General features: G+C 39.7%; 1 protein-coding gene across 2 annotated transcripts; it reads left to right on the top strand.

The window, feature by feature from the left end:
- Window positions 1-757: 757 nt before the first annotated feature.
- Window positions 758-3,756, top strand: LOC137184949 (transmembrane and death domain protein 1-like). 2 transcript variants are annotated; one of them, XM_067593093.1, is made up of 5 exons: window positions 760-897; window positions 1,308-1,499; window positions 1,780-1,899; window positions 2,779-2,931; window positions 3,394-3,756. In XM_067593093.1, the coding sequence occupies exons 1-5, from the start codon at window positions 798-800 to the stop codon at window positions 3,681-3,683; spliced, it is 855 nt and encodes a 284-aa protein (XP_067449194.1). In that variant the 5' UTR covers window positions 760-797; the 3' UTR covers window positions 3,684-3,756. The 2 variants fall into 2 exon arrangements, with proteins under 2 accessions (XP_067449195.1, XP_067449194.1); XM_067593094.1 differs by lacking the exon at window positions 1,780-1,899 and having other exon boundaries at window positions 758-897.
- Window positions 3,757-10,876: the final 7,120 nt, after the last annotated feature.

The following is a 10,876-nucleotide window of genomic DNA, read 5'->3' as shown; positions in this document are numbered from 1 at the left end:
TAAATAACACTTGATATTTTGCAGTCTATTTCATAAATATTCACATTACCACATTAATGAAAGTTTTATGATGCCTCGGCTCTTCTAACTTCTGGTTTCAAGAAGCAAATAAAACGACTGCTGGAAATCAATGAAAATTTTGATAATCAGTGTTTAATTCATTTAACAAATAAAATTCCAAACAGCCAATTGATTGCAAAAAATCACCCATAAGCCTTTTTTTCCTAAATTGAATTCAAGGAAGGCATACCTGTTTCTGTAACTTGTGAGCCAGTATCCTGGATACAAAGAACTTTAACACCTTCAACCTCCATCTCAACACCAGGGCACCTCCCAACAGTGTCTGGTCTTTGAACCTTTTCAGCACAGACTTCCTTAAATTCCAAACATAAGCTCGCTCCAGGTTCTTCAATGTGAACATTTGTTGTTTTTAACCATTTCATATCATTATAAATTCAACAGTATTCAGGTTTTTAGACTAAATGAGTTGTTTGTGATGAGAATTGGTTATGATTTTGGACATTTTGTTAATTAATTATTTCATTAATTAAACAATCAATTGACTAGTTAGTGAGGAGAATAATTGTTGCAGTAAATTCCATTCCAATGCTTCTCCTACCAGTCACAAATTGGAAAAAGTTGCTTGCATAAAACATATTTCTTGAATTTCATGAATGTTTTTTGCATGGTGACCCCGCTATTCCAAAAGAAAACAAACAAAACAAGCTGTTTCAAAACTCAATAAATTCTAGATCATTTGTCAATTTTGAAAATAAGCTTAATTGATTGTTAGCAGCATGTATTCAGTCTACACCACCTCCACTGACATGAAAGTCTGGAAATTCTCTCCCTTCCTGCTCTTTCTTCTTCTGAGTTCAACACTTGGAGAGGACACAGGTGAGAGCACATGTTCCCGTAGCAGGTGCAGTTACATCAGCAGTGAGCGTGCTAATAAGAATTAACCTGAAAAAAAAACATACTGTATGTATGAATTTGCTGGTTGCTCTGTTGATGATAGAAGTGTTGATTATGCAGTTTCTATTCTCTGCAGCTGAGGAGGGTAATATGACAGTTTCATGTCATCCAAGCTTGCACTTGCTAATTGAAAGAGCACAACCATGCTGCAGACATGTTGTGTAGTGTCAGCACCTTGCTTCATTAACTGGAATTGACATTGTACAGTCATGCCTTCATGATGTGACGGTTGTATACAAGCTATGGTCTTACTATCGGATCCTCTGGATAAATTGCTGCTCTTCCTGTAGTTTGTACATCACCTTTAATTTGTATGTGATCTGACTGTTCAGTGGCGGAAGACATCGGCGCCCATCAGTTGGAGCGTTTGGTGGAGCTGCTGACATCTAAGGAGTGCGAGGACCTTCTGTTTGCCCTCTCTCACCCAGAGGAGAACATCTTCCAGCATCTTGAACGCCTCTCACCAGAAAGAAATCAACTTGATCTCAAGCCTCGAGCCAAGAGAGACACCACTTCTGCTGCTGGTTAGCACTCACTGTCATCTGGCACACATCCTACCTGAGACCTTTTGCACTTTAGAGCACAAAAATAATAGATGTCTTATGTATGCATTAAGGTTAAAAGCTAAATTTTGATGACTATACAACGGCAAGTCTGTTATGAGCTGTAATAAGGAAATGAACTGAAGCCCACCCTGAGACCTGTCTGTTTCTCACACGTCCAGCTCAGCTTGGGGAGTTTCTGGCAGCAAGCTGACTGTCAGAGACCTGTCTGTCTGAGGACCATATGTTTTATGTTTACTAGATAGCGAGGCTCAGTGCCGGACGGCCCTGACAGACTGGCTGCTGAGGTACGGCGAGGAGACCTACTACGACAGGCTCTCTCGCGCCTTGCAGCACATCGGCAGAACAGACATTGCTATTGGTGAGAAAAAAAAACGCAGGCAGAGAGAATACATGACGTGATCCTGCCTGCAGTATCATTAAATTGTTTCTTTTTAAATAGAATACGTGTGGTGCGACTAATGTAATGGGTTTCAAATTAAAACGGTTAACTTTTTATGTACAGTACAGCGTGTTGTTCTCACGAGCAGACATCACAGCATGTCCCTTGACAAAAGGAAATTGGAACAAAGCCTCATTTGGGTACATGGCAGTGTATTTTCAAAATTGGTTTATTTCGGTCAAGAAGTCCTCCACAAGACTTTAACAACAGTGCCTAATTGCTTCATTACTTTGAGATACGTTTTAATTGGAACTTCAAAAGTGGCATATTTTGCACACTGCCAGTCTCTGGCATGTGTTGCAGTCCAGTGTGCACACAACTCCACAGCCGAGTGGCGTTGGATAGAAGGAGGTGTAAATGATCTGACAGAGGACTCAGTGGAGCTGACACCAGCCACAGAACAAACCATCTGCTCCTTTCATCAGCAGCTTTGGAGTAAAGAAAAAAAAAAAAAAAAGACAAGGAGAGGATGGGAAGAGATGAGTTATAAGACATGAAGGGGGGGGCAGTGTTGGCTTTGATGAAAAAGACTGTGTGGATGCAGAATGCAGCAATTATCGTACACTTGATTGCAGTTCTGAAGAGATCTACTCGTGTAGAAACTTGAGTGTTTCATTTTGTTTTATTCTGAACTGAAGGACAGCAGTTGCTCTCCTGCCAGAACTCATTATGTTCAGGGCAAGAAAACAACAATTAAATTCATATTTACAGCCTTTTGTTGGATGCCATACACACACTTTTGGTACTCGAGTTGACAGAGAAATACTTTTGATTGGCCTCATGCTCGTTTTTACACAGAAGTGGGGAAGAACATCAACCAGGATAAAGTCTTGAGCCTGAAACGCTACGTTGAAGACTATCACAAATATGTCAGCTCTTTAAACGTCCCACCGGTCCAACCAGATGCAAAAGACCACCAGCATTCAGAACACAGGGTCAGAAAAAGAAAAGGTATGATCATTTGTCCTAAAGCAGAGAGTCACTTTATTTTGGTACATTATAGAACAGAATTAATGATGGAGAACTTCACATGTGTTGTCATATCGAAGCCCAAATATGTTGGGATATTGATGTTAAGAGGAGATTTTTGGGTTATCCCTGTGGAGACTGTCTGAATGACAAACGATATAATGTTTCACTGAACCCCAAATCTATTAAGTGTTTAGATGAGATGCCGGATTAGATTTGGTGGCCGTGGGCATGCTTCCAACTCATTACTTTTCAACATCAACACTCTCACTATACGAGCAGTATTTCCCAGGACACCTAGAAATTCAAAAATGTAATTATCACCTGTCCATTTTTGTAATTCTCCCAAGAGCTTCATTCAAGTTAAAACTTGACTAAAATGGTCCCACAGTCCTTTGAGATAGTAAATGTTTCTGTCCTGTTCTGTGTGTGTGTGTGTGTTAGTGAGGGACCTGACATGGCGTGACCTGGATCTTATTGTGGAGCGGGCTCCTGTTCCACTGTACCAGAAGGGGCCTTTAGATGTAGCTCTGCCCCTGTTGTATGGCATCCTGCTGGGCTTCGGAGGTTCCTTGCTTGCAGGCGTCTCTATACTCCTCTTCATCATTCACATCTCCCGTAGAAACCAGAAGAGCAGTCACCCCACGGTCACCAGCAGTTCTAGCCATAAGCTCACGGTTGGAAATGTGATGTTGGAAGATGCAGTTCCTGGGGGGTCAGAGGCTGATAAATAGGCAGCTTATGGGTTTATACTGTCTAGGAAGGCATAAAAATAAAGTACATACATACATAGTTAAAGGCAAAATAGATCATGTTGTCCTATTTCTGTTTGTTTTTTTGGATAAGTATTTTTTATAGAAGATTTATGATGCCACAATTTTTTGCCCACGTTGATTGGCAGAACAAATAATGCAGCTCAATATCGATTCCACTGCACCACAACTAATTATGACAAATATGACAAGAATAATGCCATTTCAGATAAAGTAATTATCCATGCTGTGTATTGCTAGACTGGTAAGCATTATTGTCTTGCCAGTGGGTAGATGACTAGTGGTGTGACAGATGCGCTGGAACCCAGCCCTCACACCAAAGGTTGTTCCGGTGTTACTGTGATAGTGATGCCACTTTCCATTTCCCTTCCAAGTGACGGCAATGTGCCCGTCTGGCATCGAAGAACAACTAATTATCCAGCCTGGCGCCTGCTTCCCCGGAGCCTGCCGATACCTCCACAGGCAATCCAAAAGACTAATAACAATGACAATGCTAGCAGACAATGGAGCACTCTTGGTTGTGATGGCGGCTTCTGGCATATGACAGAAGCCAAATAGAAAACACAGCGCTATATTTTTTTTTTTTTTGAAGGTGTGAGGATTGTTAGCAAGCTGAAATAACTTGATATATGAGATGCTGCGGCAAGGTAAGTCCAGAAACTGGCCTTCCGAAACCACACGGAATAAAAATGTCCACATTAAAAGATTTGAAAAAGAATTTGCTCACAACAAGGCAATTTTCACATATTCTGCTGAAACAAACAGTTTCGTGATAACAAGACAGAAAACTCGCTTGTGGCACTCGAGTGCTTTCTAGCTTCATGTTCACAGTTTCTTATGCCATCCCTACTTTCTTCTTCGTAATTGAACTAATTACTTCATTATACAAATCTGGCCTAATGTGCTTCAGGAGGCAGACAGCTTGGATTAACAGTGGCACTAAGCAGCAATTACAGACAATTAGTTCATAAATCAACATTTAAACAAATTATAGTGCCAAGCAGAACTGTATGAGCAATGCACTAAAAGGCCAAGAGGGCATGGATTTGAGTTTTGACTTACACTTAAATAATGACCTAAATAATCTGACACACACTGCATATTCTTCTTCAATATTATATTGAATGCATTTTTGTCCTCTCTTCTCTCTGAATCTTTTAAAATAGAGTAAAAAAAAGTGAAGTGTCGAAAAACTAAAATCCTTAGTTATGATGGATTGTGTTTCTCACTATGTGTCTTATCGAGAACATTATGTTTCACCTTCATGACTAAGCTTCCCAGGCGGCACAGCAGCACTCTTCACGACAAAACTTCCTCTGTCCTTCAGTTTTCCCCTGCTAGCTGTTCAGATCCTGCAGGTGCTGACTATGACAGGTTCACCTGCTGTGGGCTCACCTGTATTTCTGTAACCAGTGGAGAGGAAAGCCAGAGTAGCTTATGCCTGAATGACTCCCAGAAACAACATGCCACATGGGGCCTGCATCATGGTTGTGACACTCCTTAGTATAGCCAACCGCCAGGAAGCTGCTCTTAGTGGATCAAGAAAACTATAGAAACACCTTGAGCCTGTTGAGGCATGCTGCATAACTTTGGAAATATACAGCGCGGTGCACAGTTTCATATTCTATAAAGCCGAGACTCATCATGTGATTGTCTGCGACCCGCTCCTTCAAGATGCATTTCATTCACAGAAGTCTGAGCTGCAGAATAGGCCAACGTTCATTTCAAGCCATTCTCATGCAAAGGGATGAAGCAATCACCAACGTCATGGATGAATAGAGAAAGAATCTGACATGAAATTGACATTTACAGGCAAGGCGCAGCCAACGTGTGTGGGTACGGTTTTCAGGCATATCCATTCTCATGTAAAATAGGGCTTTTTCTTTTTTTTTTTTTTCTTCATTCCTGTGATTTCTTTGGGTTATTTAATAGTTTGTGGAGCAGCAGCTTATCAAACTGGATTCTCTGAGGAGGGCACATCTGTCTCTTGTCATTGGCTCAGCTCGACACAAGTAGTCAAGTGTTTGTCTGGATGAAAATGTAGATGGACGGGATGTGATGCATGTCAAGGGGACGTTCAGAAAGGCTGTGTCCTTGATGCGCTGAGGCTGAGCGTTCTGCACCACGGCCTCTGGGGTGTGCTTAGTGTCACTAAAGGCTTTAACTTCCTCCTCCCTCCATTTGCATCTTCATTCATCTGCTGGGCCGCTGAGGTGCTGCAGTCCCCACTCTACCATCACTCTCCATTTGCTCAATATATATGGATCACAGAAAACAAGATCACAACACCAGCTCTTTTAAAGTCATACTTTCTTTTTAATCGCCTCAGCTCCAGCTTTCACAACTTCGTCTTTCATGGTTTCCTCGGGGGAATCTGAGACTTCTTCAAAGTTTTCAGTGCTGATCAGACAAATGCGGCTCTGTGGGTTTACAGATGAAGCCACAGTGCCACCTTGTGGTCATGACAGTTCATTACAGCAAACAATCAACAAAATAGTGAGCAGTTTAAATGTGTATAAAAATTTGATGTTTAATACAAAATATACTTGGTGAGTAACATTTTTACTTTTGCATAAATAACTTCAAAATCTCCATTATCCAGTATTGATAAACAATACTCTATGTTTTGTTTATTGCTTTACTGCAAAAAGCAGCTGTGGAGAAGTAGTTACACCATGAAGATTTGCAGTTGAAGTCAATTAAAATGCAAGAGAGAGGTGAGTAGATGGTCATAATGTGGTGCAGTTAGACAGCTGTTTTTAGAGAGCAGACACACTAAATCACTGAGCAGTGCTGTTGTCACAATAATGGGAAATGCTTCATATGCTTAAACATGCTAAACGGCCAAAGCTGTATGTGTAATGTCTTGGGTACTTGCATGCATGTGAATGTGCAACAAAAGAAACTTCCAGGGCAAATCACCGTTTTATTGTTGATGATTTTGTTACAGTTCACTTATGAAAAGTGACATACGTCTGACAGGGTTGTTCTACTGTATGGTTATATAGCACATTGTATTGAAATGTGTGTTTATGACTTCAAAATAGAAACAAGTAATCAAAGACTGATCAATATCATGTTTTATAATAACTGCGGACTAATAGTCTAATATCATGACACACAGTTTAAAGTTAAGCCTCTCGTCAATCTGCATGCATCTAATGGATGAATTTAATGTACTTCTCATCTAAAAGAGTTAATAAATCACCACCGATGTTAATTGATGAAGGTGAGTCATGACAGAGAGGTAAACAAAAGCAGTAAAGGCCTTTGGATAATGGCTGCCTAGCTTGTCTGTTTATTGAGATAAAAGCAGGACATTTCTCCTCTGAGCTTCAGACAGGTGTGTTTCCTCTGCACCACAGATAGTAACAGGCTCCCATGGGACGCCAAACAATAAGAGAGAATAAACTAAACAGGTCTGAACACAACCACGTTTTCGGTAAGAAATTCAAACCCACTGTGATGTGTTTCCCGTCTCTATTTTTTTTCCTTATTTTCAGTTTGTAAGCATTGTGTTTTGAGGTTAATGAGTACAATACGGAAAACTGTATGGAGCGCCTCCACGTAGAGCTCACTTGAAAGCTAATTTGCAAATGTTTGTGTTAATGATTCTGACATCTTGTATTATGCAGTTAAAGCGGGGCACGATTTCACTAATGCATGTGTGTTTAATGGTCTCCTTCAGCTCTGTCTGACAGACATTTGTAGACACTCAGACATGACTGTTCCTTGTTTCTAAACTCGAGTGTCAGGCTGAGCCACACTCATGTCGATTCGATTCTTCAAGCCTGACTTTAATACAGATTGTCACCATGTAAAGATGTAACTGCAGTGCAACCGATGGCTCTTGTAGACATTTGAAGTGGTCTGGTATGGTGTTTGCTGTGGATATGTACTTGTATATTCACAGCTATATGGACACCTTGTCAATATAGAGGCGTTAATTAAATTAAATACTGACGCAAGGAAAAAAAAAAACCCAAGCAAAATGAAATGACGCCCCCCCCCCCCCCTCCCGATATGTTAATTCAAAACACAAATAACCTTTTCTTGGCCTGTGAGTTTATCATGCAAGATTCTCAAATTTAATGAAGTAATTGTGCACAAGCTATCAAATTATGATTGCATAATAACACCTACAACACCCCGGGTGACATGTTGCAAAGCATCATGGGGCTTCTCCCCATGCTTTAGCGTTCTAATGAGTTCCCCTAGCGTTGCACCACACTGCGTTGTTTTGCATTGTCTTGTCTAATTTCCCCGCTGATACTGAACGGCTCAGTAAGGAACTAGTATCTGTAGTTATCGCACTGTGGTTTTTATCTAATAAGAAGACACGAGAGCAAATAGTACCTGCCGCTCCGTTTAATGAGTTGATGGGATGATAAAACCCTGCACTGATGGCACTCACTCGCGTATCTGTCCGACGTGATAGCTGCAAATCTGTCTTTGTCTTGATGGCATATTTTGTGGGAAGGTCAAATTTGTTTATCTTATTAACACTTTATCTTCTTGCTTCAGCTTCGGTTTGTGATACTGTTTATGAATTTTAAATTAATTCCTTCCTTCCTTTCCTACAAAAATCTATTAAGAAAAAAAAAAAAACAACACAGATATCTCGAACACTTTCAGGGTTTTCCGCAGCCTCAATTTCAGACTCTGGTGTTTGTATCTTTCCATAAAGGTCAATGTCTTTTGGAATAATTAACGTAGTGATTACTTTTAATGCAATAATGGTACCGTGAAATGAAAGAACTTATTACTTGTACAGGTTGCTAGAGAGAAACACAAAAATGGTAAGCAGGTTGAGCAGTATTTTCCATCAGACATGGGGTTGTGGCTTAATTTAACTATAAGTAATTAACCACCCCTCCCCGTAAGAGATGCAGACTCAATAATTTTATGCCATAATTAATCACCAGAGAACGTTCCATTGTTGGTGCATTTAATTGTGTTGAACTACTGGAATGAGACAATACACAACATTAATTAATACTAGCTATCAGTGGTCAGATTTGCCCTCAGTAACTCTGTAAACAAACCCTGTCCAAAGACAATTTGCTTACATTGCACAATCAAGATTTATGAATCTCTGGCTGCAAAGTGGTTTGTTAATGAAGCGGAATGGTCCTCCAAACATAGGTCTATAAAATGCATATGCAAAGCACCAACTGCTGTCTCTTGATCAATGTCAAACACCTATTATTTACATTTCCAATTATTTGGTTGCTCTGTTATTCCCTCAAACAATGACAAACCCTCAGCCTATTTGAGCAACCGCCCTTTTAATAAAATTTGGCTTCCTGCGTCTTTATTAAAGCGCTCCAAATTTAAATCTTTATTCCGAAAGGTCAGAGCTGAATATTTTCTCAGGGAAGGCTCTTCATAAAAGCAAGCGAGCGCTAAATGACAAGGTCCCATGACTCAACGAGGAGATACCCTCTGACACCATGCAATTAGTCTCAATAGTATGAAACCACTGGGCGTGTAAACAAATTTAATACATAAATCTCTCCGTCTCAAATTTCTAAAAGGGACCTTGTTAATTAAACCATCATGGTCAATGAATGTGCAAGGGGTGTAAAATTAATTTTTATGTGAACTTGTAATTACAGGGATTGAGAAGCTAGTCCATTATAAAAGTATCTCATTTGAAAAAGGATTTAGTTAGATGCATTTCATAGTTCATAGTAATCATCATTTGACCTCCAGAAAGGTTAGCGATTTTTCTACCTATGGCATCACCAATAAGGGGTAATTATATGGCACAGTATCAGGAAGGTCAAAAAAATAAAAAAATAAAAATTTTAAAAGAAGGTCAAATTATAAAGTAAAATAGGTCAAAGCTTATAATACATTTTGATAAATGAAAAGAGTGAAAGCAGCACCATAACTTTAAATGTATTGAGTGCAGGGAGAGGTAAAGAGGCAGGGCAAGTAGCAAATAGTTGCCCAGCACTGATGGGTGGGTGTATGCCAGATGTGAGCTGGCAACTAAAGGCTGGTGTTCAGTCTCTGTGAAGTGCCTTTGAGCAAGGCAACCACACAATTTCAAAAGTGCTTCACCCTGCTGTTCATGCACAGAGACGGTAACATGTGTCCCTGTGTAAAATTGATGGACGTAGCCAGCATTTTGAAGCCTTGAGTTTGGCATTTTGACTGTCGCCATCTTGGATTTTTGGAGCCAAAAGCATGGATATATTATAAGAGCTCTTATTACGACAGTGTGGAGCTGACCATAGCGCTAGCTGTTAGCCGGGTTAGCATGGTGCATTTACGGTCTATGGTGAACAGTGATAATGAAAATACTAATGCTAATTTCCGCTAACGGGTTTAAAACCATTAAAACAAAATGTACTTACCAGAAAAACTGAATATCCGACTCCTTAGAGGGTCTTTTAGTACAACCAAACGCCGAACAAGACTTTTTTAGGCAAACAAAATGTTTCAACTAACTTTCATGAACTGAAAGCACAGTGATTTCAGTGTGCTTATACTCTGTGAATCTAGTTACGCCATGGTTACGTTACGTAACCAACGTTGTCGCCGTGGTAGCGACATGTCAATCACAACGTAGCCACGCCGTAAAGCATACCCTGCTTTATCATCAAATTTATATTAAATGGGACCATAATTTACAAAATGAACATCATGATGTATTGAAGAAGACTTAAAACTAGCGATTGAGACCATAAATGCATTAGGAAAGTGTTTACTGGGGTAATAAATCAAGTGAGAAGTCATTTTCTCATAGACTTCTATACAATCTGACTTCTTTTTGGAGCCAGTGGAGTCGTCCACTGCTGGCCATTAGACTGCAGTGAGGTATGCAAAATGTTTTTCCAAAGATTTACTCATTTTTCTTCTTCCCAAAGACTTTTCTGTAGCTTACACACCCAAAAATATATATATTTTAGTATGTGCTCGGACTATTTTGAATATACTTGATTTTGTCACTTTTTCATTGTGAACACCACATATTTAAAACCTAAGCTAAGAAGTTTTACATAGATGCATTTGGGACACAGACATAATATGTGAAAAAAAAAGTCAGTTAATTTTTCTAATACGTTCAAACAATTAAAGACAAGAAAAGCAGGTCAGAATGATACAATGCCTTATAACCATGTGACAAACGATGTTCAAACTAA

The sequence above is a fragment of the Thunnus thynnus genome, chromosome 6 (assembly GCF_963924715.1).
Source record: "Thunnus thynnus chromosome 6, fThuThy2.1, whole genome shotgun sequence".
Taxonomy (NCBI): domain Eukaryota; kingdom Metazoa; phylum Chordata; class Actinopteri; order Scombriformes; family Scombridae; genus Thunnus; species Thunnus thynnus.
This window is presented reverse-complemented; position numbering and strand designations above follow the sequence as displayed.